The sequence below is a fragment of the Haplochromis burtoni genome, unplaced genomic scaffold (assembly GCF_018398535.1).
Source record: "Haplochromis burtoni strain Fernald_Lab_line unplaced genomic scaffold, NCSU_Asbu1 Contig_48, whole genome shotgun sequence".
Classification (NCBI taxonomy): domain Eukaryota; kingdom Metazoa; phylum Chordata; class Actinopteri; order Cichliformes; family Cichlidae; genus Haplochromis; species Haplochromis burtoni.
In genome coordinates, this window is record NW_024582409.1 from 142,705 (window position 1) to 168,820 (window position 26,116).

General features: G+C 41.2%; 2 protein-coding genes and 1 long non-coding RNA gene across 4 annotated transcripts; 1 reads left to right on the top strand and 2 right to left on the bottom strand.

Moving 5' to 3' along the window:
* Positions 1-5,498: 5,498 nt before the first annotated feature.
* On the bottom strand, positions 5,499-14,508 carry LOC121814440. The gene is made up of 2 exons (XR_006054359.1): positions 14,146-14,508; positions 5,499-5,633 (listed from the first exon to the last, which is right to left on the bottom strand). It is a non-coding gene; the product is annotated as an uncharacterized LOC121814440 (long non-coding RNA).
* Positions 7,814-11,935, top strand: dlx1a (distal-less homeobox 1a). 2 transcript variants are annotated; one of them, XM_042220379.1, is made up of 5 exons: positions 7,814-8,237; positions 8,774-8,842; positions 9,148-9,739; positions 10,040-10,239; positions 10,594-11,935. In XM_042220379.1, exons 3-5 carry the CDS (start codon positions 9,430-9,432, stop codon positions 10,843-10,845), a joined length of 762 nt encoding a protein of 253 aa, XP_042076313.1. In that variant the 5' UTR covers positions 7,814-8,237; positions 8,774-8,842; positions 9,148-9,429; the 3' UTR covers positions 10,846-11,935.
* A 2,348-nt stretch (positions 14,509-16,856) lies between the features above and the next one.
* Positions 16,857-18,555, bottom strand: dlx2a (distal-less homeobox 2a). Its single transcript, NM_001286332.1, is given in 3 exon segments — positions 16,857-17,250; positions 17,407-17,591; positions 18,025-18,555. Coding segments are annotated over 3 exon segments (831 nt in total). The 5' UTR covers positions 18,344-18,555; the 3' UTR covers positions 16,857-16,923.
* Between the last annotated feature and the right edge of the window lie 7,561 nt (positions 18,556-26,116).

Below are 26,116 nucleotides of genomic sequence, written 5' to 3' on the forward strand. Positions count from 1 at the left end.
GGCACTGTTCACCCGCGGAGGAGTTATGAGAAGCTGCACAGCAAACACTTCCATGGAAAGATGATGTATTCTTTGAAAAAACGTGATTATTATTCCACCACGTGTGATGCAAACAATCCAGACTACATGGGTTTGTGCTGAAAGAGAGTGTCCTATTGGAAGTATTGCATGTACGTAGCTTGAGTTGGTACTGTACAAGCTCCTAGCAGGAACATTTTGTGGCTACTGCTCGAATATGAATTCAGCGTTTTGTTAAACTAACCGCAGAGATATCATCTTGGGCCTCAGAAGGCAATTAAAAAGAAATTAACTCAAATTGTGTCTAATTTTGTGTTGTCTGCTATTTTCGTGTTTATTTTGAATAAGCTTTCTTGGAAACTCCCACTTTTTAATTGCACCAAATGCTTATTTTAGGGGTTTTTCCCTTCTTTTTTTCCCTTGCCTTTCCACTGGTCAGCAGAAAGCTAAGATGCTATCAACGACCATGTCAGCATGGCTGTATACACTGATCTGGCGCATGTATAAATAATTCACATAGGTCAAGCTTTGATCCTCTGATACAGCCTCTCGGATTGCCAGTGGTGGCAGGAAAACCAGAAGATTGAAAACGAGGAATGCATCAAGGGGTGTGCTGTTTACTTGTAGCACGGGCAGCTGGTTAGCCACCCCTCTGCCGGTTTACACCCCCCTCCCTCGCTTTTCAATTCCAGCCAGACCCCAGGCTCGGCTACTAACTGGGGGCTGGAATATTGTGCACTGGGGATCAATGCAGCCCTGAGTGAAATGTCAACTGTGGCCCTGCGATGTGTCAGGCTGTGAGGGAGTTGTAATGGCTATTGATCCACTGTGCGCTTAATGCAGAGCTGCCCCGCCACGATGCGAGCCAGCTGCAGCAGAAAGATATGTATGAGATGAGCTAAAAGTGAGAAAATAGAAAAGAAAGAGCCCACAGTTTTGTCCCCCTCCTTCCATCCCTCCCTCTCTGGCTGCAGATTGATCTTCCTCTTCCTGCTGATTCTAACTGGGGTCTGTCATTATCTTACTCTGTCATTAGGGGCTCCATTGACAGCCTTGGCTTGTCTGTGTCACTCTATTGAGACAGCAACACTTTTCCCATGCAGTGTTCCCTACATTTATTAAAGTCTCTGACAGCCTTGTCTTAGCTTTCTCCATAGATGGCTGAGCTTCAGGCTGCACCACAGCCTGAAGCTCAGCCTGTAATTGGAAGACGAGGCTCTCTGTCCCTGGTTAGTAATATCTGTGAGGTACAGCTGTAGGTCAGACTGGTTTATATCAGACTGCTGGTTATGAAGTACAAAATCAGACCACCTGTGTCTGAGGGTCAGTGGGAGCAGTAGTATAGACCCTACATTTATGCCTTTATCTATGAATCACATGAGGATGATTGGAGTTTTCTTGCTGCCGCTGCTGGGAGAATATTTTTTTCTCCAAAAATGTAAGGGTAAGAGCCGGTGGGGAAAATTAAGAGATGAGAGGGATCACATATTGGCGAGGGTTATGCGTTTCCCATTTTGCAAAAGTTTAAACTTTCTATTCAAACTTTTGTTGGTTTATTCCCACCTGAATAAAATCATCCGAAAGCTAAACTAGGATACCAGTATAGGAGGAAACATATATGCAACCCAACTTTGCTCTAAAATTTAACAGAAGAAGTTTTGAAAGGGTATTAAATGTGTAATATTTTAGCCTTAATTAAACAGGGCGGTGCAGAAAATGATAAGAAAGCGGTGGGAAGTGGGGAGTATGACCCATGTGGGTCACCGGCTCAACCAGGGGAGTCTGGGTGGTGCGCCTTAATGTGTAATATAAATTTAACATTGTAGTTCTTGTTCCACAGATTTTTGTTTGCATAATTTTGTTATTCCAGTTCCTCTCGTGTTGGATTTCTGATTATGTATGTGAAATTAGGACACACTGTCTCATACCCAGTGTGCACTTTTGGTTATTACAGCCAAGGTGAGTTGTGATGGTGTCATATTCTCCAGCTATAATTGGCTGCAGACCCCAATAATTTTCACACAGTCCCTAAATCACATTTTTGCATGTATTTTGTGTTTAACTGCACGGTTTTATCAGCTGAAGTGGAGCTAGTTTTCCATTCATACATATATGTATACCAAATAAGTACAGCAGCTTCACAGGGCTTTAAGCAAAAGAGCAACTACAGCACATTGAACTAAAGTCCTATAGCTGGACTTTTGAGGTTGTAGCCAGTGCCACATTAAATGGTAAATGGCCTGTATTTATATAGCGCTTTACTAGTCCCTAAGGACCATCAGCTGAGATATGGACAAGATAGTAACCAGTGTCGTAGCCTGACAGATGAAATTAAACCTCAGCCTTTCTTTTAATTGGCCTAATAATTTTCAGACGCTCCCTCGCTGCGGTCAGGATGCATAAACTTGTTTGCAAAACAACAAATTTGTGCTCAAATGTCTCAGCTGTTGCTGCTGCTGCTGCTGCTGCTGCAAAGAACAGCAAGTAAAGTGATTTGAGAAGCCAATTTGGTTCAGTGCCAAGGAGTCCAAACTGTTTAAATACCTCACCAGCTTTCCATGTGAAACAAAGTGAAAACAGCAAATGAAAGAGCCCGAGAGATGCAACCCAAACAGGCTCTTACGGTCCTTACATAACCTAAATATCTGATCACATGATTATTGTTTTGTTGTTTTCTCAGCTCCCAGACTATTACCGTAGAGATTTGACAACTTGAAAACATTTCTGGAGGCTGTCAGGAAGTTCACAGTGGGGTGCAGCGAACTGAGATTGGTGGTTTATGGAGAGAGCGTGTGTGCGTGTATTTGTGTGTTACACAAAAATGAAGCTGAGTATAGGCTTGTGCCGGGACCTAGCTGCTTTTCTGTGTTACTGGAGGCACAATCAAGTAAGACCGGGGGGTCTCTGGCTGTCTTGGCCCCGTAACACACAACACTGCTCAATGGGACGGAAGTTATTGGGGGGTTGGGGGTGAAACTGATGACATGGTGTGTGACAGAGACTCATCATTTGAGTGCGATACAAGTGTTTGAGCTGCAAGGCTGTAATGTTGCTCAGCTTGTCTGGAAAGATTTATTCTAGATTGCAGGGCCCGAGGGGTCAGCGGATGCACATGCGGGAGGTTTACCTGGGAAAAAAAATGGACTTTTTCTTTTAAGGAGGGGGGAAATGATGGTGTCCATAATGAAACAATTCACAAGAATCAGCTGGCTGGGAGTTAAAAACAATTAGTGTGGATATCTGACTACTGCTTCATCTGCTGTTTCATTCAAACACAACAGCAAGTGTTAATGTAATGTTTCCTTTAATGGAGATCTACATAGGCGGGCTGCTTCTGAGAACACAATGCATTTAGGTCTCCACAGAAGTTGGATTTACAGCCACGTTTCTGCCTGACAGAAAAAAATGCTTTTATATTTTTTTCACCCACCAAGGAAGGAGAAATGTTTAATCCAACACCCACTGCGAAAGGAAAAAGTAATGCATATCTCACTATCTCGTCTGTCTCGCAGCGAGATGAAATTGAAATTTTAATGCATTTCAGAGTTTTTTTTCCCCTCCCGAATGGAGACGTTGATAGACACCAGGATGTCATATTTACAGTAGGAACACTCATGGTTTAATGCACTCTACAATACTGCCATCTCCAAGTTCTTCGGAATAAAACATGCTCTCGAACATAAAGGAAAAGCCAAAGAACAAAATTATTCCTCAAGCTTTCTATCAAGCTTCTGCATTCATGGCAAAGTCTAAAGGGCATGTCAGTCCTCCTGCCTCTGAGAGAGGTAATTATCCTTTTCCTGTCAGAGAACAACAAATGATAGCCAACTATGGGGGTGCATTTTCAGGAGCTGAAATTTGTCAAAAGGAAGGAGAAGGAGGTTTAATTTTCTGGCAGCTGCATATCTACTTTTATCATGTTTTTTTTCCCCCACTGGTCATTTGTTGCTTTTTTTTTTTGCTCTTCACATGAGCTCGCACAGTGTAGAGCTGTTTGTTTATGTCTGCGAGCTTCTGAGGGTGTATTTATGTGCCCTGCATTAACATACCTATTTATAGTCCTACACTTTCTTACAGTCATCTTTTTTTTTTTCTGTTGTGACCATTTCACAGATTATATATTGTCCAAGTAATTTCCCTTTCAGCATCTGTGTTTTTTACCTTTCAGAGAAGGCAGTGAATGGAGGGAAAATTATCACAATTACTCATATAATTGAGCCGTCTTTGTAGCAAGTGCAGCTTCAGTAGCCCCTTTTTTCCATCAGCCAAAATGGTTTCATTATATGGGTTTTTCATATTCCCTGACACAGGGCTCTGCTGAGGGCCTGGCACGTGGATGAGATGCAGGATGAACAGAGCGAATCATTAAGGTCACAGTAGGAATAATTATCCCAGCTATGGAAAGAGCATCTACAGCCTTTTTTCTCCCCCAGCACAAATGCAATGTCCACGGCTTTTAGTCACAAAGAACTTTGTTACAAATGGAGCTTCCACCTTCTACTTATACAAAGAAGAGAGGGGGAGAGCAAGACTTGTATCAACATGACAATTTTCCATCATTAAGACTAATGACAGGCACAGACTGTGGGGATCAAGGGGAGCACAAAAAAGAGAGGCGCATTCAGGTGTTGGCTGAGTGCTGACCTCCTTCCTGTCTTTGTTGGAGACTTAACTCTTAACAAAAACTAAAAAGGGTTTCAGACTAAAGGCGCAGTGGCAGCTGAACGTCAAGCAGCCCAGCTCTCCATGGGCAAATGACTTAATTGGCGAATTTGCATGTTTTCCATTTGTGGGGAAATTAATTCAATAAGGCCTGCATGTAAAGATGTTTAATCAATCGTTGTTTTACTGTAGGTGAAATAATTCTCCGTTATGGATGCATTTTATTGATTTCTACCCCTGTCATCCATCTCTCTCGCATCACTGCGCAGACTAAGACTTTAATTTTTCACTCGTTTTTTTCTCCATCTAATTTGTTAACGTGAAAGTGGAGCTTAACAAGTGGGACTCTGCAATATGTCCACAAGTATGAAGCATCCGCCTGACACTAGTTTCTTTTACAGTTTAGCTGAATTAAGTAAAAGTCATATTTTTCCAAGTCCTCTCTCCCCAGCCTTCCCTCAGGTAATTGGTCATTTTGCAGCCAATTTTGGTCAGGTTGGATGCTTGCTGCCATGGCCTGACCCCTGCTGCTGCTGTAATGGGGACAGCATTTCTACCAGTTCACTAGGAGCCTTTCCACACCGTGACCCCCAGCTTTCTGAAGAAAGAGCTGCTCCGAGCACTGAGATGGAAAGAAAAAAAGGAGTTTGAAATGTGACTTTTCAGCTCTGCAATGAGCCACCTTAAGTCAGTCAGCCAGCATATTAGAGGTATATTAGGGAGGCCCTGCTGGATATGAAAGACTTGGACATCATGTTTTTCCACAGGTGTGAAAATCAAGAAAGGATATTTTAAAAACAAGCAAATATATAAATATATATATTTTCAATTTGATTTATTGCCTCCAGGCTTCAGCACTTATAAGAGTGTCAGTCACTTCCGGAGCAACAAGTCCAGATTGTCCAGTTCCTCCCAAAGTGATGAGAAGCAGGAGCTCATGAGGTCACCAAAGCCTGAAAACAAACAAAAATAATGATTGTTATCCCGAACAATTTCTTAGTTTCATTTTTTTAATTGTTTAATTGTTTAAACAAGGAAAAAAAAAACATTTTAGTTTGCTATTAAAATATGACAAAGTCCAAAGTTAACTTTGTCGTGCTTATAAACTGTCAATTAAAATCAAATGAGGAACACAAGCATGTTTTAATTAGGATGTGAAATTGAATGAAAAAAAGTCACATTTATACAGGAAGAAAATGAAAATGAAAAACTCTAAATATATTTTACAATTTTTCATTTCACACAACATAAATGATGAGCTGATAAAATATACTGTCAACTCCGATTATCACACAGAAATGCACCATTAGCTATTAAAACATATTCTGAGGGAAAGAAACTGACACCAAACAAATTTGAGTTCAGCTGTCCAAAATAAATTCTGCGTCCTTCTCTGTTTTATATAAACAGTCAAATAAAACCCAACATGATTTCATCTTCTCCCTCTTGACCCCTATGATAATGCAATAAATTAACCAATGCGACAATCTTGCCTCTCAGATACTATGATTCATTTTTGTTGGTTTTTTTTTTGTTTACACGTAACTCGGTAAACAAAATCAATTCGCATTTTGATGCCGCATTGAACATGAAAATAGACATTGAATCGAGTTAATTGTAGTGCATCTAGTTTTCGTTCATTGAGGCTGCAAATTACAGGATGGCAGCGCGAAGCAACGCCAGAGAAGAAGCAGGACAAAAGGCAATTTCACTTGTCTGATCCGCTGCCTTTAAAAACGTGAAATGCAACCTTCGTATAGTTTGACATTTCTGCTGCAGACCACTCACCGAATTGCATTTGGATTTGATGATGTGCTGAGGCCTGCTGTATTCATCTTTATTGTTATTAATAATAATAAGATTTTACATCAGTTATATTTTTAGTGCTGTTTGAGATATCTGTGCCCTATAACAATTAACTAAATAATAATAATAGCAATAAAAAAAAATAAGGATTTGCACACTTCAGAAATAATTCAATATTCTCAGAAATTCTAAAATCAGAAGGAGGGGGAAAATATACATATCCTAATAGGCATATTTGATCTTTTGCAGTTTAAGGAAGAGGAATTGCGATTTTATTTTTTTTAAAAAAGGATTTAAATTTCCCTGCACCTCCAGTGTTGGTAATTAATCATCACTCCCATGCAGAGCCTGCAGGGTGCACAGGGAGCTGAGCCTCCACACAGCATGGATGCACAGTTTACCAGCGCACCGCGGTCGGGGTAATATTTGGCGGCTGTTAAAATGTGGGTTGGTATGGCAGTTGAGGAGGGCTTTCTATCACCGGACTGAAATGAAGTCTGTGACATCTTGGCCGTTTACCCCACCACCACCACCATCACCACCACAAGCAGCAGCAGCAGCAGCCCCCCTCTCTCTTTCTGTCTCTCCACCTCTGCACTAACCCTCAGGTGAAGAGCAGCAGGTGTTAAAACACCCTCAGCCACAGAGCTACTCACTCCTAATGAGTCCTGCCTCCGCGCTCCATCCATGCATGGAGGACTTTATTTTTAGTGTGGCTAGTTAGAGCCGTGCTGCCCCGCTGCAGGAAGGACCGCTGTGGCCTGCGCTGCCCTCCTGCCGGCGTGCGCAGGAGTCAAATTATTAATGAAAGCGGTAATATTATCACCGCGCCTGCCTCGTCCGAGCCACACCGAGGATGGCTTGAAAAAGAGAGAGAGAGAGAGAAAAAATTCCCCCTTAAATAGGAAATAAATAGTTGTCAAATTAAGTTTGTAAATGTTTGATTCTGCAAGAAGGATCAATGGGATGAATATAATTTATGCAGGATGTTTTTCTCCTCGTCTCCAAATGACATAAAAATCTCTCATTATTATTGCTATTATTAGGGTGTTATTTTACATTTTTCTGCAAATTCTGCCTCTATTCTGTTAATGGTTTTGCTTCACAGCTGTCTGTAGATACTATAATCGTGGGAAAATAATGACAGTTATCAGTCGCACCCACCAAGTACCCATAAAAATCTGTCCTCTGTTCTGGAAGATGATAATTATTGGTTGTACTACCATTATCATTGTCGTTGTTGATAGAGGAAATCTTGAAGCATTTTTCGAAAGTAATTCCAGAGAAATCACTTCAAATTGGCCTATTTTAGGGGGGACAAGGGACCAGCTTTCGTTATAGCCTAATATTTCACAGAAATCTTTAAATTCAGGCATCCGCAGCCGCCTGGCACATTGTGGCACACGCGCCGTGATGTCAGCGCCTGCATTTTGATAACACATTTTGCAACTTGCTAGTTCTGCTATGAGTTCAATTATGTAATTATACTGATAATCACAGTGACGGAATTTAACTGCCTTTAATTTGTTATTCAGGTGGAGATGGAGGGACTACGGATGGAGCAGCCAGGCTGTGTTTCTGCTCTGCGCAGACACCAGAAGAGAAGCAGCCTACAAATGAAGCCTAATAAAATGAAGAGCTGCTGCTGCTGCTGGATACTTTCTTCTTCTTTCAAGTGCATCCCGCGGAGGCTCCCTGACCCCGGATGATGCGGATTTATTTGCTTTTTTTCATGACTTAAAAAAAATTGAGTAAGTGAACAGATATGTATGTGTATCTATATTTTAAATTGCAGCTCCTGTACCAATTTGAATTTTGTTCTAAATCTGCCGCTGAGGGAAATTGCCTCCAGTCTTTTTAGTAGTAAGTTCAATTAAATCAAACGACAATTATTCTTGTTAGGCTGTGGGAGGCTGGCCGCACCCCATCCTCACTTAGATTCATAATAATCAAAGGTGGCGGTGTTTAACTAAACTGTGATCAGTAAATTGACTGCGGCAAAAAGGGTGCGTAAAGATGTTTGGAAAGCATTTAAATGCGACTAGAAAACGTGTCCATCCGGCCTATAAAACAGGCAAAAAAGAAAAAGAAAAAAAAAGATGCGCAAAAATAAAACCGCAAGTTTGCCTAAATTTGCAAGACTAAATTTGGAAACTGTAGTTTAAATTACAAGCAGTATCCCCGGGTTTAATTTAAAGGGATTGCTCTGCTACATTTGCCGTAATATGCTGTGATGCTGTGTTGTTGTTGTTGTTTTTTTAGTTGGTATTATTCTTGTCATCATCAGGCCTCAGACAGAGAAGCTTCTCATTTCACATCATTGCAGACTTTGCTGTTTCAGTCCCTCTGCTGCCAGGTGAGACCTCAAGTTGCACTAAGTGTTAAATACATGACTAATTACAGGCCTACTTATGAAAATTGAACGCTAGTGTTATGCTAATACGCGTTCACTCCTGATGCAGCATTGGGAGCTGTGATCATCATCTTAAGAAAAAAAGGCTTTAATGCAGAAAGAGCAGCCGAATATTTAAGTTTACTGGCCTTTTTTTTTTTTTTTTGAGTACAAAGATTTCCAACAAAAAAAAATATCATGTTATTATGGTGAATCTTGACATGTCAGGAGGAAATCTGAGGTTTTGCGGTTTTCCTTGACTTTATCAGGTTCTTCGGACCTAGCCCCAGCGTCACCAATCGGCTTCCCTCTTGGAGAGAGTGGACCAATCAGCGACAGTCTTGATGAATATTCATGAGTCCGAGATTCAAACCTTTGAGCGAGTTTGTCTTGGTCCACAGCATCATTCCTAGGACTTTTCACGGGCACAAACTACATTTTCTTATGAATGGAAAGAGAAAAAATCTGTTCGGCTTAAATTGGGATCCGTCCTTCACTGAGATCATAGAAGGAAAACAACAAAAGCGAGACAAGGGGAACCGCCAGAAGAGATGACAATGACTACGATTCCAGAAAGTCTTAATAGCCCTGCCTCAGGAAAAACCGTTTTCATGGAGTTTGGACCCCCGAGTCAACAAATGTCGCCTTCCTCCATGTCTCACGGACACTATCCCATGCACTGTTTACATTCTGCAGGTCACACACAGCACGACAGCTACAGTCCAGCCTCGTCGTTCCCCAGATCCTTGGGTTATCCATACGTAAACTCCGTCGGCAGCCATTCCACCAGTCCATATCTCAGCACAGTACAGACTTACCAAAACAGCTCGGGACTCACGCAGACACGATTAGAAGATGCAGGTAAGTGTGCCACAGAGTGCTCTGGATCCTAAATATCAACTTTCTGTGCTGGTACGGCTTTCCACTAGACGGTGTAGGCAAAAAAGACGACCCAGATGTGGAATTAGGCTTGGTAATTATTTATTGCGTAAGGCTATAAACAATGTATGCAATTAAGGGTAATTATACCTAAAGTACAGCCTGTAAAACTTGCGCTGCAGTATTCATTGCTGCGCAGCACTCTTTGCTACAACTGTCTCCTCATTTTTCTCCCCTTCTCTGCTTCTTCTTCTTCTTTGCTTTCTTCTGTGTCTCTGCCAGCGCCAGAAACAGAGAAAAACACAGTGGTGGAAGGCGGAGAGGTGCGCTTCAACGGCAAAGGGAAAAAGATTAGAAAACCAAGGACTATATATTCGAGTTTACAACTTCAAGCCCTGAACAGGAGATTTCAACAGACTCAGTATTTGGCGCTACCGGAGAGAGCTGAGCTCGCAGCGTCGCTGGGTCTCACCCAGACACAGGCGAGTGTGATCCGCACACACATAGCTTCACTGCGCAGCTGCGCCAACGACGCATTTCTGCACATTTTTAAATGTTTTTATCTCTCACAGCATACATTCTTCTTCTTATTATTATTATTATTTTATTATTATTATTATTATTATTATTATTATTATTATTATTATTATTATTATTATTATAGACTATAATTTATTTAGTGTTGTTTATTAATAAAGATAATTTATATTTTTTATTATCATGTTTTGCTTTTCACTTTTCACGTGCGTAAAACCGCGTAAAATGGTTATATATATATTTACATATATTTTAATGTCTCTCTCTTTTTTTTTTCTTTTTTTTAAAAATATCTGCAGGTAAAAATTTGGTTTCAGAATAAAAGATCCAAATTCAAGAAGCTGATGAAGCAAGGCGGTGGTACGATCGACAGCAACGCTTTGGCCACCGGCCGTGGACTTTCCAGTGGTTCTCCCTCGGTGGCACCTGTCTGGAGCTCGCCGACCACCGTGAAGACTTCAATGGGCACGACCGGATCTTACATTCCCAGCTACACCTCATGGTATCCAACCACACACCAAGAGTCTATGCAACAGTCACAGCTCATGTGAGCAGAGAGCTCAGCATCAGGATGGTGAAAGGCCCAGCAGCCGCTGAGCGCGGCTCAGCATTGACAATGCACAACAAACAACAAGATTCCCGGAGTTTGCTGCCGCATCCCGCCAGCTGACACAGAGGCCTCCTCATACCGAAGACGGCGAGCAGAGATACAGAAGAAGAGAAGAGGTCAGACAGAGTGAAAAGGCGCACAATTCGCCAGAGGGCAACCAGTCCGTGACCGTCCCTGACAGCGGAAATCGCAGACAAAAGGATCATTTGTTGTTTTTTTTTTGGCTGCTTTTGTTTGTTTTGGTTTTTTTCCCCCAAATGTCGGTTTCTGTTTGTTTTCAAACTCATATTTGTGTGAACACTTCGGTTGTTGAGCTGTAGGCTACATGTTTATTAGAAAACACGTGTTTGTTTACGCCAGATTGTCGGGGCCCAAGGTGATGACGGCCTTAAAAGTCAATTTGCATTCATCGACAGTTAAAAGGGCCACTTAGGCCACAGCAGAGTTTCTCTAACCAAATAATTAACGATAAATTCCAGCGGTAGCCATCAAGCCGCTCCACTCACAGCGCATTCAACCGCAGAGCACAGGCTGCTGTGCGCAGAGCCTCGAGATGCTACTATGTTGTTTCTACGTGTTTGTTATTTAAGTTAAATTATTCGGGCTAGTTTTTTCTGTTTGAGGTCAGTCTGTGTTCAGTTTGTAAGCGTGTTTGAAATGACAACACTGTGTTGTTAATGCTGCACTAACGCAAGCAAAGCTTTTCTATGCCGTGCCCCGATGTTATGTGAAAAATGTAAAAGGCCTGACGATTTGCTGCTTTAGAAAAAAAATTGTCCTGAGGGTGAGCAGCTCATTTGTCACTGTATTTTGTACATAATTTTCTTTTTTTCTGTTCCTTTTTTTGTGCTGTATACTGGATACGCTGTGAAACAGGGTTTAGGCTTTGTGTAGCTTACTCGTCGAAATGTGTTTAGTCAACATAGGAAATATTTAGTTTTGTATTGATCACCTTAATTTATTTATCTGTTTCTGAAGTTTATGTACATAATGTGCAAAGTTTCAAAAGCAGTAAAATATGATTTAAATTATGTCAAGAACGGTGTCTGATTCACCCCACCTCTTCCTCCACCATACCGCCATCACCACCACCCCTCCATCCTCCTCTACCCACCCTCGCCCCTGAAAAGAAAGGCTTCAGCGTGGTGCAGGTTAAATGCGAGCTGACACAAAGGAGTATCATGTTGGCTATTGTAGCAGACACCATGTGAGCGCGTTTGAATTAACTGCAAAAGGGTCCTCGTTTAGATTTATGGTCATGTCTAGCGTTTAGCCTGCATGTGTTTCTGCTGCTGCTCGCTGGCTGCAGATGTTGTCAGACCTCTGGAGTCAAGCTCAGAATTAGAAATCTGGCCTCGCATGTAAAAATGCATCAAGATAGTGTTGTTACGAGGCCTAGTCTCTGCAGTGTATATATATATATATATATATATATGATTTAACCACCACTGTGTCATTCAGCAAAATCGCCTTTCAGCCCTTTCTTAAAGATAACCTCCTTTCTGTTCTACTCTTTAACGATCCTCACTTTTTCACTTTTTCGTCATGAGAGAGATCAATTGGGTGTGTTAAGTGAATAATTGCTCAAGAGGCAGGTGCTGCAACAAGAAAAAAAAGGTCTGGCAAAGGGCGGATCAGATGGAGATCAGTGAGAGTGAAAAGTTCAAAGGCCTTCTTGTTTGTTTAACACGGCCGAAGGCTGTGGTTAGAAATAGCCATCTACATGGGAAAAAATGAAATAAATATTAATAATATTTTAAAAAGAAGAACGAGATCTGTTTTTCGCGCGCATTTCGGTGGTGATATAGGAAACAAATTCATTTATTATAGTTGGATTTTAGCAATATTCATAGAAATTCAAATAACACTTGGATGCATTGGGGAAAAATCAAAGTAAACAATATAAGTAATTAAGTAAATAATGATTTGAATAATTAATATTAAATTAAAGTAAAAAAAAATAAAAATAAATATTAACATAAATTAAAAATAAAATAAAATAAAGAATTGTAAAAATATATTACAAAAATTAGAGTTTTGTATGTGCCTGCAAAGAAAAAAATTCAAAAAACAAAACAAAGAAAGAACAATTTTTTTGATGCACGGATGTGCTCGCTCTTGCAGCTGTCACAGCTCCATGAATAAATAAATGTTATTATAATAGCAAATTCGGCCTAAAAATATTATTTTCTGGCATCTGCGAAGTCCGTTTAAACCTGACTCAAGCCAACATCCAAAAAAGTAACCAACACAAGATGATTATTATTATTATTATTATTATTATTGTAGAACACGTTAAACTAGTAAGCGTGAGTAGTAGCCTTGTTTTTTATGGCATGCTTTGCTTCGATGCCGTCTCCTTTGTTATTCTAATACAAATCTTAAACATGTAGAGCTCTTTGTGTGCAGCCTCACATTTACAACAGGCCTTCGTATATTTCGATACCATTAGGAAAGCAGAGCTGCTGCTGCTGCAGTGAACATAAATCTGCCTACCTAGCCTTAGAAAAGGCGCAGCTGCACATCCAAGAGGGTCAGTGTTATTTCGCTGTATTCTCCCCTTGATTATACGAGCTGAGCCCATCAAACCCAGCATAATTACAGTAATTTCGCCCTTATTTATTCTAATGCAGTTTCCTATCTCTGAGGTAATTATGAGCAATTTTTTTCGCACCGAGGATCTTTCTGCGTTGACAAAAGAGATAGCGCTCTGAAAGACATTTTCTGCTGCAATAGGAGGGGAAAAAAAAGTGAAATAGGTGAGGTGCCATTTCGTCACCGTTCCCTTTAGACTTAGCCTATGTATAAGACTGACAAATTGCTTGCAGGTGTACATCACCGAGTTGTCAATGCGAAGAGGCTTCAAAATGAGCAAAGCACAATGTAAGAGTAACGAGTGCAGCGACTATAAAGAAGAACTTCTCTGTCTCCTCTTCCTTGCATCTTCTCTCCATGTGAGCGGCTTTCTAAGCCATGGGAGATTTCAGCTAAAAGAAGCTCCTCGGTTGCACTTTAACACTGAAGTTGGAGGATAAAATAGTCCACGTGTAATATATTTTTCTTTACCCCTCCTGCTTCTTGAGGATCTAGTCTTTGAAACGGCATCAAAGAATCAGCATCATTCACGGATGAGAATACAAATTAATAAAGGCTGTGCGCAATGAAAGAAATGGACAAATCGAGCCTCATTGCGCACTCGGCGAAGCCCCTAAAATGTAAGAAATAAACATGTGGTACACACCTTTCAGCTTGAAATTGAAGAGACAAGTTTGCCCTCTCTGGATTTTCAGATATCAGCATGGAGGCAGATCAGCACCACCAGCAAGAAGCAGCAGCAGTCCTTCAGCACAGACTCAAGACGAGCGCTTAAATCCCACAAAATGTGTCCCATGTGTCGGTCTAAGCTATAGCAGCAGAGTTCAGAATATGACTGAAAATGTCTGCTTTATTTCCCCTCTTTATAGCTGATGGGGAAAAAAATGTAGATTATTAGCATAAATGTTTACTCCTCATTACGCTGATGACATTGTGCACTCGAGATCTTGGTAATCTTTGGGGGAAATTATGAGTAATTTTTTAAAATTTAAAGCAGCAGTTACCATGCAATTCAGGCTAATTCTGCGTAGGCTCCACACGGATATAATTACCGTCGAGTCAAGATGTTAGGCTAAAAACTATGCATTGATATTCCCATTTATTATGTACATACAACTTTGACAATGTTGATGCTTGAAATAGCGGGAAATTGTCTTGTGTAAAAATTACACCCCATATTAGGACATCTAAAATTGCGAAGAATTATATAGTAATTGCAGGCTTTCAGATTTGAAAGCCAGAATGCTCAAACCAGAGCAAATTTGGATGAAATTACAGATCAGGGTATAAATTAGGATAGGGGGGTATGGCATTTACAAGTTGCCCAGAGAAATGCAAAAAGTATAAACCACAGCAGCTCTAATCCATGAATGAAATCACAGGGAGCAACAGAAAGCACCCAGAACCCGCCCCCGCCCCCTATTTTATCTTATGACGCAAACAATAATTAAAGCAAGCAAAATGTGTTATTTTGGAGCATTTCTTAAGTGCACGCTTGTACACTATTTGTAACACTGATTTTTTAGACGTATGTACATAGGGGGCTGCATGTGTCTGATACTGTCAGCCCTGGGGGGGGTTGGTGGGGGTTGGTGGGGGGGGGGGGGTTGGTGGGGCTTCAATCATAATGCAGATACAGCAACCGCTGACAAGCTGCAGTCTTAATTATGTACAAGGAAGAGGTCCCACTTTATGGCCTGTGGTCTTTTGAAGAGAAGCGTGTGGGACCATGCACCGTATATCACCATCTTTGTGTGGGAGCCATGTGTAAATAACACGAGCCCCGCTCTACCTGTCTGTTGGAGTCAAAACATCTCTAATAAACATTTTCTAAATTAAATCTATAATAAAACAGGGTTTCCTGCATGGCTCCAATAAAATGTTTTTTTGGACGTATGCCTGTGTTTTCCATGTTGCCCACAGGCCCTACAAGCAGCCAAATAATGTGGGTCAAGCTGCTCGTCTTCGAAGATCAGAGACCTCGCTTGTGAGGCGTGAGAAATGTTTCCATGATGTTGTAGCTGCAGGCTGTCTTGGCTCTCGAGTTCCTGTCTCTTTTCTCTTGTTAGGTTGAGTTCATAAAACGTCTGGAAAGCGGCTCTGTGACTCCACAGAGTCTGACGAGCTTGTGCTCATTCATACCCACCCTCGTCTTCTCCTCTCGCATGCCAAGGCGTGTTGATGATGTTGTCGCTCTGAGCTCGGCGTGCGCCCCCCGGGCCTCTGTCTCTGCTTGCTTGCCTGCCCGAGCCTCGGTTCGGATAAGCAGCTGCTGGCGGCAGTCAGAAGTAAATTTCAACCGAGACAACTCAGGAGTCCCCCTGGATGCCACAAGACCTTCATGTAACTACAGGCTACATTTTTACAACAAATTATTTCCTAAGATTTTTTATTTATTTATTTTTAAACCCATTTCATAAAAAATAGGCACAAAATTTAATTAAATGAATAAATAAATAATAATAAATAAATCTTAATGCATCGACATGCCTTCTTTTTCTAAAATGATTTATTTTTATTTATTTACTTTTTTTTTTTGAGAGGGTAAATCCAGCTTTAGTGAACATAGAATGTATTTATACACACATACAAACTCGGATGCAAATGCACAGAAAACATTTTATTTAAATAAAATCTGGCCATATATGAAACACTGCTAAAATAAATAAGACCAGAACAAAAAAAAATACAATTTAGTGTTGATACAAGTCAGAGGGTGGGACAATCAGTAGCTCACGGTGGTTAATGGATGAAGAGCCAGAAAAAGACAAAAAAATAAAATTAAGTCAAAGCAAGGTGGGATATGAAAAAAAAGCTGTTGTAAAATATTTACAAACGTGGATCGGAACACTTATCCCCCCGGACTATTCAGATGAACTACGTGAGGAATGGATAAAGGTAAGCTGGTTTTGTTTTGATCGCACAACATAAATGAGGTCATATTGCAAAAAAGGCACCATACAGTTAACTTGTGCTACATTTGTGACAGGTTGTCCTGCGATTCATGTTTTATTTTATTTTATTTTTTTGCAGGGATGGCAACACATATAAAAAAGGAAGAGAAAAAAAACAAAAGAAAGAAGAAGAAAAAGTGACGTCCAAGTAAAAGTATATGGGCTCACGCCCATGCTGTGATTGCTTTGGGTAATAGTGGTTCATTCATCCCTCACATAAACAAAATAAATAAATACAAAAATAACTGTAGAAATCTGAGTCTACCATTTGTAAGCACGAAAACTGGCAAGGTCCATAAACCTGTCTGGTTCCATGAAATCTCCTAGATGCTGCGCGTAAAGTTCGTATGGTGCAAGCACGAGGTCTGCAAAATGAAGGTAATGGCATTTTATTTTCTCTTTATTCACCAGTATTGTCCGATTTACACCCGACGTTTTCTCGTTCTCTCGCTCGCTCTCTCTTTTAAATTTCAGAATATTGTCCCAGCGCTTATGGCGGAGTTGTGGTGATGCTGAACCAGAGGAGGCTGCAGATGCGTGGTAGAGTTCGTAGTTGAGTACCAGGAGTAGTTTGCCAAAAACGACGAAGGCGCAGTCGTGTTTGGAGGGCTGCTGCTCTGAGGTAAACTAGAGCTGACATTGTTCATTCTTTGAGTCTGTGGAAAGTCCCAGGCGGTAGTTGGTGGAGACGTGCACGGGGGAGATTCACTGGAAGCAACATGTTGTTCTGGGGGGATTTCTCCACTTTTCCACAGCTTCTTGAACTTGGAGCGGCGGTTTTGGAACCAGATTTTAACCTGAGAAAAAAAAGAAAGAAACTAATTTAAGCTTAAAATCGATTATAAGCGATATTCCCCCTTAAATCCCATCTGTGTCAGTTTTAATTTGTTTTCACACTGAGACATGCAGTGGATATTTGACAGCGCATGAGCCCACAGATGCAGACTACCCACCTGTGTTTGCGTAAGGCCCAGCGACGCTGCCAGCTCGGCCCGTTCTGGTAGAGCCAAATACTGAGTCTTTTGAAACCTCCGTTGAAGCGCAGCCAGTTGGAAGCTGGAGTAAATGGTTCGAGGTTTCCTGACCTTCTTTGGTTTTCCATTAACCATCCGGATTTCTGGCTCGCTCTCATCTTTCTCTGAGGGAACATTCAAATGCAATTCACGTTAGGCACGAAGGGTTTGGGCATTTTTCAGTGTTGCAGAACTGCTAGGCGTATTTGCACTGTTGTCACTTTAGGTTTGTCAGATTTGTGTACCCCAAATACCTTAAACCTGATTTGATTAAATTATGTATATTTATAAGGCCCTACTAAAAAAATACAAAAAGCCAAAATAGGCCACTTTGTGGATCTGTAGGCTCTTTCTTTGGAAATAAATAAAACAGTTTATCGTGTTACATATTCATACAAGAAAAATAAAGCATCAATACATTTTAGTCAGATAATAATATTTTTGTCAAATACTGTGCATACAAATTAACTCAGACGTGTTCTGCAGTGCGTTTTGGTCAAAGACAAAGCCACTGAATACATGCAAAATGCTCTAAAACGAACTTGAGAGCTCGCCTACCTGTGTCTGCGGGAGTTGGCGATGAGTTGGAGCCATAAGAACCGTATGTACCATACGATGAGTTGAAACCGAGGTCGTATGACTTTGCGTTATATGGCACAGAACTCGTGGCGCTGCTGTGGTACTGGTAAGTGCCCAGTTGTCCAAACGGTGACCCGGCGCAGTGCCCAGGCTGCTGGCCGTTGTAATAGCTGCTGTCCGTCGCCGTGGAAACCGGCAGAGTCGGGGACTCCTGCGATTTGTGCAAGCTGTGGTAATTGCTTGAGGTAATCTGGTTCGAATGCATATCAGTATTTAAGTTCTCGAAAACTCCAGTCATCTTGGAACTGGGGGAGAGCAGCCCACTAACCTATGCGGAAAAAAAGAATATCGCAAAAATCGCGACCTAGGCGATTGCGCGACAGGCTGTAAAGCACGACTCAAATCTTGCACTGATGACACCCTTTCGTGAATCAAAACGCATCCCCGTGTATACCTTGGCAAAATCAGCGCAAGGTGTGTCCTTCTCACAGTGGCCTGTGATTATCTGCTACGGTCGGCGGTGGGAGCGCATTTATGAGAGAGTGAGAGGGAGAGCTACTGTGTCTGAGGCAACCAATGAGTAAGGGCTGCACGACTGACTACTCCCCACCGCGTCCACCCTCCATTATTTCTTCAGGTCTGTCTGTCCCAGTTGTCTGCGGATAGTTTTACATAAAAGCATCTCAAAAGATTTAGCCTGCAGACCCAGGCCTGATCTCCACGCGCAAACTGCTGTTTAGAACCAGATGAATATTGATTTTGGGCAATGGATAACACCTATTGCACGTTAGGAAAACGATGCATTAAACTGGACCAAGAAGCAGTTTTTGGCTTGCAGCACAGTGTATGTTTTTTGTTGGAATTTGTTTATTAAAGTTTAACAGTTCTTTATAGTAAAAAAACCCCCTGAGCAACAGTAACACTCTTTTCTTCTTTTTTGTCAGAAGCAAACTCGATAAGGAGGGGACTGTTTAAGGGAAATCTCAAGGAGCTGACACAAAACCAAACCTTGTGGATATCGCCTAAAGGTGAAGGTTTTGTTGCTGTGGAGAATAACTACAGCGCCACCCAGAGGTCATAAAATTTACTTGTTCACAAAATCCCTTTTGTTCACTTACCTCTCTTTTTCTGTCTGCGCACAACCCTAAAAATAAATAAATAAATAAATAAATAAATAAATAAATAAACTATTGGTGATTTAAGCTACGTCACATCCGCGTGAGGAGTCCAGGTGTGTTGGTCGTTTGACACTGTGATGCGTTCAGATCTCCCGGAGATCTCCCTGGGAAAGTTCAGGTAGTGACGGAGCGGAAGTGCAGTTGTCGCCATAAGATGGCAGCATAGTTCCTTTTATTAACACGCCTAAAGCCTAAAGCAGGCTGCTCTGTGTTGATGAGGTTAGCACCAGCATGCATCTCCACAAAAACAACTCTCTCTCTGCAGGTTTATAAAGAAACCTGCACTGAACTCTGGCTACTCTTTATAGTCATAAAGTGAAAGTCTAGAGATGAATCATCTCTGATAGTCTCCTCAGTCTCACAACGTATAATACATAACAACCACAAATACTGTCAAAATGCCCTCAGAAAGTTCAACTCAAACTCCACACGTCAACTTTGTGCCACAAGTTGCTTAGATGTGTTGCTTAGCAGCTAACAGCTGACTACCCAGTCAGTTAAAAGAAGAAGTTTTTAGTTGAAAATGCGCAAATCATCATATCTTTAAATAGAAGCCCACAAGGATTTCACAATCTAGTTCCCAAAGTTTCTAAAAGTAAAATGGGAGCAGAGCATTGTAGCTCTCCTCTCCTCTCCCTTGTGGAACCAGCTTCCAGTTTGCATTCAGGAGACAGAAACCCTCTCCCCTCTTTGAAGACTAGACCTAAAACTTTACTTTTTGGCAGACCTCATAGTTAGGGCTGGATCAGGTGACCACCCCTTTTATTTGCATATGGGCTCAGACTTCTGGTGGACTTCTGACACACACTGAGCATTTCTTCTTCATTCACTCCTTTTATTTGTCCTTATTTCTCTTTGTGCTTCCTTTCTTTCTTCTTCTTCCTCTCACCACTCAACTCACCACAATAGCTAGCTATTCCTTCCTGAGCCTGGTTTTGCTAGCTTTCTCTTCCTGTTAAAAAGGGGGTTCTTCCTTCCCACTATTGCCCATTTCTTTATAATAGTGGATCATCTGACTTTTTTGAGTTTTTAACTCTAATCTTGTTGGTTCTTTACCCTGCAGTGTAAAGCACCATGAGGTAACTGTTGCTCCAAAGTGGCCCTGTATATATATATAAAAAAATGAACTGAATTAATCAAGAAGTCTACAAGATATGACCAAGACAGATACACAAGCGAGAAGGATACAAATCAGTAATATCCATAGTTTTGGTGACAGGTCAAATAGAAATGCAGCAGAAATTATGAATTTATGCATCCTTGCAGCACCGTGTGTTTTAAAGTCTGCTTGATTATGAAAGAGCTGATTTCTAAATCTGTTGTTTCGAAGTCCAGGTAAAGATGTGCTGACACCAAACTAAAGCACATTCATCTGAGGCTTAAAAACATTTTTTTTTAAAACTAGCACTCAACTGTTAATGACAGTGACAAATGAGTTAAATCTTCTGTAGTATCAGTGAAGTTCCCTTTTAATTTTCTTTATCTGTGATAGCTTCGAGCAGTCACCCTTCTGATTCAATAAATCATCATCCATTATGACCCAGTTCAGGTCACACGAGTAACCATTTCCTTCTCAACAGTGAGGGTGTAGCAGGACCCCATAGCTCGAGTTCAGGGGGGATTCCATCAGTCCATTGTTTTGCTGATGTGGGCAGTCCTCTGTCACCATAGGTCAGTGTAGCTGCATGTCACTGCTCATTAGTGGAACAAAGTCTCTGCATTCAGCTGCCCCGTCATCATCATCAGAGCCAGAATGAGCAGAAATTCTCCAGGAGAGTCACATGGAAACCTTAAAAGACTGGAGAAGGGGGACACGAGTAGTCATACAAGAAAATATCTTCTTTTCATAGTTTGCTTGTTTGCTTCTTCCGAGTAAGATGCTTATGCTGTGTGTCATTTATGCCACAAAGAGGAAGAACTAAACAGCTTTAAAGTCAGTTGATGGGATAGAAGATTCCTCTGGAGAAGGCACAAATCATTAGATATTGGGATTACAGTGAGTGATTTCACAGTACAGTCACAATCAGCATCAGGATGTGCCAAAACAACAGCTCAGGCTCCGTGTGCTAACGATAGGTGACATTCCTCGCATACCTTTTCTGTCACCCTTAGGAGCAGTTCTTTCTTGCTGCGTCAAACTTTTCTGTTTTCATGTCACTCGCGTGTCACTCTTAGTGATTATAAATGTGATTTCATCCCTCTGTTGCAGAGCAGCTGGTGTAGTGGATCTTCCCCGTGTTCGGTGACATGGAAATGATGCCAAATGACTGCAGACAGATGTAAGCAGCTTTCATTGTGCATTCCAAATTTCCTATTTTTACACGAGTTGCTCTTGACCGGCTTTCAGCACAGTAATCAAACAAGCTTTGCACACACACACACACACACACACACACACACACACACACACACACACACACACACACACACACACACAGAGTTGCATGTCAGTTTATTCCTAAAGTAAAAAAAAATTACAAAATTAAAAAATTAAATAAATTAAAAAAATAACAAATAACAAGAGTGAAAGCACATAAATCTTTCAAAGCAGCTATGGCAGAAAATACTTCATTCAAATAATATATTAGCACTCGTATTATAAAAGAAATTTACTGTTTCTTGAATAGAAAGAGAAACTGTTACGCTGCTTCAAATTACAACATGTGTGTTGCTTGTCAAATATAACCTCAGCATTGTCACAACTTTGTTCAGACTTTATGTCAAGACTAAGAATACCATGAGGACACACACTATATTAATTATAGTAATTACTAATTTCTCAGTCTAGCCGCACCACAAAACCTCTGTTGTTCTCCTTTTCAAGCAGTCTGCTGTACATAGAAACATCACATATGTTATCAAAAATATTTAAAAATTCCTCTTTATAACTTCCTGTTTACAAATGAGTTAAAGTGTATCTATGGCATCGAGGTGTCAGATAAACTTGTCAGATACAGAATATACAGTCCAAATGATTAACTCTGACAATCATGGTTGAATTACAGTCTATGGGCTATCAGCCTGTTTTTTACCCTTTGAAAAGAGTGAAAGATGTGCTTATAAAAGGCCAACGGTGCTTAATATTGACAGTTTGTCACAGTTTGTCTCGAGGAATCAAAGTACACAAGCCAGGAAATCACTGTGAGAGATAAACACCCTGACATTTTTAGGAAGTATTGATCTCAAGCCTCACTTATCTGTTTTTATACTCAAACGGCAAACAGAGTCTGAGTTCTTCCTGATGTGATACCATGTGCACATCCTGAGTTTAGGTTATGGAAAACAGAAGTCAGAAAAGTGAAAAAAACAAAACAGAAAACAGCATACCCCTCCATGGCCGCACAGTGTCTAGTCTCTGTTTTTACTGCTTGTGCAAAAATAACAATACGGGCAGTACAGGAGGAAATCTCCTGCCATCTGGAGCGGATGTCAGACTCATTGTTGACTGACCTGTTTATTTAGATACTAATTGCTACTGGTGCGAGGATATAATGGAAAGTCTGAAATCCTAAATAAACCCAAAGCAATTTTAATTTCACTGTATTCTGCACGATCCGTTATGCGCAGAACAATGATGATGATGATGTTTTGATGATCTTTGCAGGAATGTTGACAGAAGCTGGCGAGAAACTGATGTTATTCTTCACAGCGCTTCGAATCCCACAGAGATAATATGCAAAGATCGTTCTGCAGGTTTTGGTTTTCATCATGTAGATCTTCTTTTTTATTACTCTTGTTCTGAGATATCACATCACTCTGCTTGATTTCAGTATCTGGCGTTTTGTGGCGTATATTTTGCTGGAGATTTGTCACATTTCTAAATCAGTGAGAAAGATATCAAGGCGAACCACTCAAAAGTTGCTTTGTGCTTTCAAGAAGCTTACCCAAAAACTAAGGACTCTGCTACTCTTCTGCACTTTATATACATTGTTTATGTACTCCTATATGAGCTGTTTATATTTTTGACTGTTATCAGTATGTAAAGTTACATTTAATCTATTTGTTGCAAGATTATTTTTAATATAACTCACAACAGCTAACAGACTTGTGTAGAGTCAACAACCTGTCTCTGAACGTGGACAAAACAAAGAGATGATTGTTGACTTCAGGAGAGCACAGAGAGATCACTGCCTACTTAACATTAATGGATCCTCTGTGGAGATCATCAAGAGCACCAAATTCCTTGGTGTCCACCTGGCGGAGAACCTCTCCTGGTCCCTCCTGGTCCAGCTCCATAACCAAGAAGGCCCAGCAGTGTCTCTACTTCCCGCGGAAGCTGAGAAAAGCCCATCTCCTTCCACCCATTCTCACCACATTCTACAGAGCGACTATCCAGAGCCTCCTGAGCAGCTGCATCACTGCCTGGCATGGTAACTGCACCGTATCGGATCGCAATACACTACAACGGATAGTTAGAGCAGCTGAGAAGATCATTGGAGCTTATCTTCCCTCCATCAGGGACACTTACATACCCGCTCCATCCACAAAACCACCAGCATTGTGAAGAACCCCACACACCCCTCACACGCACTCTTCCCCCTGCTGCCTTCTGGAAAGAGGTACTGGAGCATCCGGGGCCTCACTAGCAGACTACGGAACAGTTTCTTCCCCCAAGACGTCAGACTCCTGAATGCTCAGTGAATGGACTGAGAGAAACACACACGCACACCTGAATACACGTCACTACCAAGCACTTATCTGCAGTATCTCTCTCTCTCTCTCTCTCTCTCACACACACACACCTACAGACACCAAGTTATTTTTGCACAATACTCAGCATTTTGTACATTTCCATTGCACTGTCTTGTCTTGTTTATTTTTGCATTTCTTTTTGCACATTGCACTTTACGTAGTCCTGTGTTTGTCCGTTATATGTCATATGTATGGTTGAAATGACAACAAAAGCCACTTCACATGACTTGACTTGATTTAAGAACGTTTTTGGATTGTAATGAAATTTGCATATTTTTGAAGTTCCCCTAAATTTAAATATGAATTAATGTATTAATATAGAGTTATTTTAAGTGTGCTTGTGGTAAAATATGTACAAAAAATGATGCCTAATTTAAAAAATTTATAAAACGTAATTGTATTTAATTATATCCTGAGTACAGTTGGAGAGACACCAAGGTCAACTTAAGTGGTTTTATTTCATTTAAAGTTACAGTCAGCTGATTTTAAATGGGAGAAAGGCACTAAATGACACATTATGATAATTTTCCAGATGTTTTGGGCTAACTGGGGTCAGCAGCAGCAACTCTTTCTGCATTGTCTCGCTGAGCGAAATTCAGGCAGGTTTAGACAGCAGTAGAGTGATTTGGATGTTGCTGATCTCCCGCTGTGTCAGCTGGAGCATTCATCACCCTGGCAACCCATCCTTTTCCTCAAATCACATAAATTCTCTCTGCAAAATGCTTTCACTGAAACCAAACTAAGAGCGGGCAGCTTCTTACAGAGTCAGGAGATAAAATCACCTGTGGGGTCTGCATACATTCAACTCGCTTCTCGCAAACATGGAAATGTGTTCCTTGACCTCTCCGTTTCAAAGGTTGAGCCTGTACTGCGAGGCTCCGGACATACGTGGAGTTTAAGTTGGAAACCTCCAGCGGGGACTTCATGATTGAGCATGTGTTTCCTTAGAATTAGTCACGGTGACTTTTCCCCTCAAGAGAAGTTATTTTTAACAACAAAGGCTTTCATGTTGAGCAACAGCAGCCAATAACAATTGAAAGGAAGTGTTAAGCTTTAAGCTCTGAGCAGATGCTAAGGTTAATGTTTGGTGCATCACACTGAGGAAATCTGTGCTAAAAGCTTATGGTTGTGCTTCTGTTAAGCACAACATATAAGATTTGAATTCTTGCTTAAATCAGTGGAGGAATAGAGGAAAATATTCACAACCTCTTGGACGTGAAAAATGACATTTAAACCCGAAGGAGTTAACAAATCCCTGTTCCTGATGTGACAGCTTTACATAGCTCTCGTTTCCTCTTTGTTCAGGAAAACCTGATTAATTAAAAGATGTGGTTTTCCCAGCTCATGTAAAAAGACTGCCTAGCGTATGATATGATTAGCATGACATAATGATAATACATCCCAGAGGGCAGTCCGTTGCACTAAAGCGGAAATTATTTCTCATTTTGCAGGGCTAACAAAGGAATTCCCTGTTTCATCCGCACAGCCTGGTTGAGAAAGATTTTGAAGAGGTCTGCGAGGTCCCACTCCCCTCACTGCTGACCCAGTAGCACCGTCCACCCCCGCCAAACCCAGGAGCCATAAATGGAACCAATCATTTGTGCGAGGGGAGTAGAGCAAATTTACTGCGGATGGTCTCCTTACAAAGAGCCACACCACTGTCACAACAGGACTGGGATCAGCTGCTCCAACTTTAGGGCATGCTTTACACAGCCACTGATGCAGACACAACTTCTGTTATCACTCAGCATTCATGCACCTCTCCGGTGCCTGTCTGCACCCACAGAGAGATACCATGTTCACTGTTCAGGCTGCTAAATTATAGGCATATCTCTTAGGGACACCACAAGTTGTTTGGATTTCACAACGTACCTAAAACGAATTCGAGGTCAGTTCCCACTCTCAGTCCTTTAAAATCAGGGCACTCACTCTCTTGCTGAATCTGTGGTACTCTACTTTAGTTTATTGTACTCCTGTTTGTGTCTTAACATATTTAACATATAATATAAGCATGGTGTATCACCTCGTTGAACAATCTATCCAACTGTTCTCTCTCTGGTTATCTAATTCAGGGTTAAGGGAAGCTGGAGCCTATTCTAGGTGACACAGGATGAGAGGCAGGCTACACCCTGGTTTAGCGCAGAGAGCCGCATATTCATGCCTGTGGTCACTTCAGATTCGCCAGCTAACCTAACCCCATC

Excerpts from the sequence above, each read along its gene's own strand:
- dlx1a (XM_042220379.1), top strand. The coding sequence starts at position 9,430 with ATGACAATGACTACGATTCCAGAAAGTCTTAATAGCCCTGCCTCAGGA. Across the intron at positions 9,740-10,039 it reads GACACGATTAGAAGATGCAG|CGCCAGAAACAGAGAAAAAC; the intron begins GTAAGTGTGCCA and ends TGTCTCTGCCAG. Across the intron at positions 10,240-10,593 it reads TGGGTCTCACCCAGACACAG|GTAAAAATTTGGTTTCAGAA; the intron begins GCGAGTGTGATC and ends AAATATCTGCAG.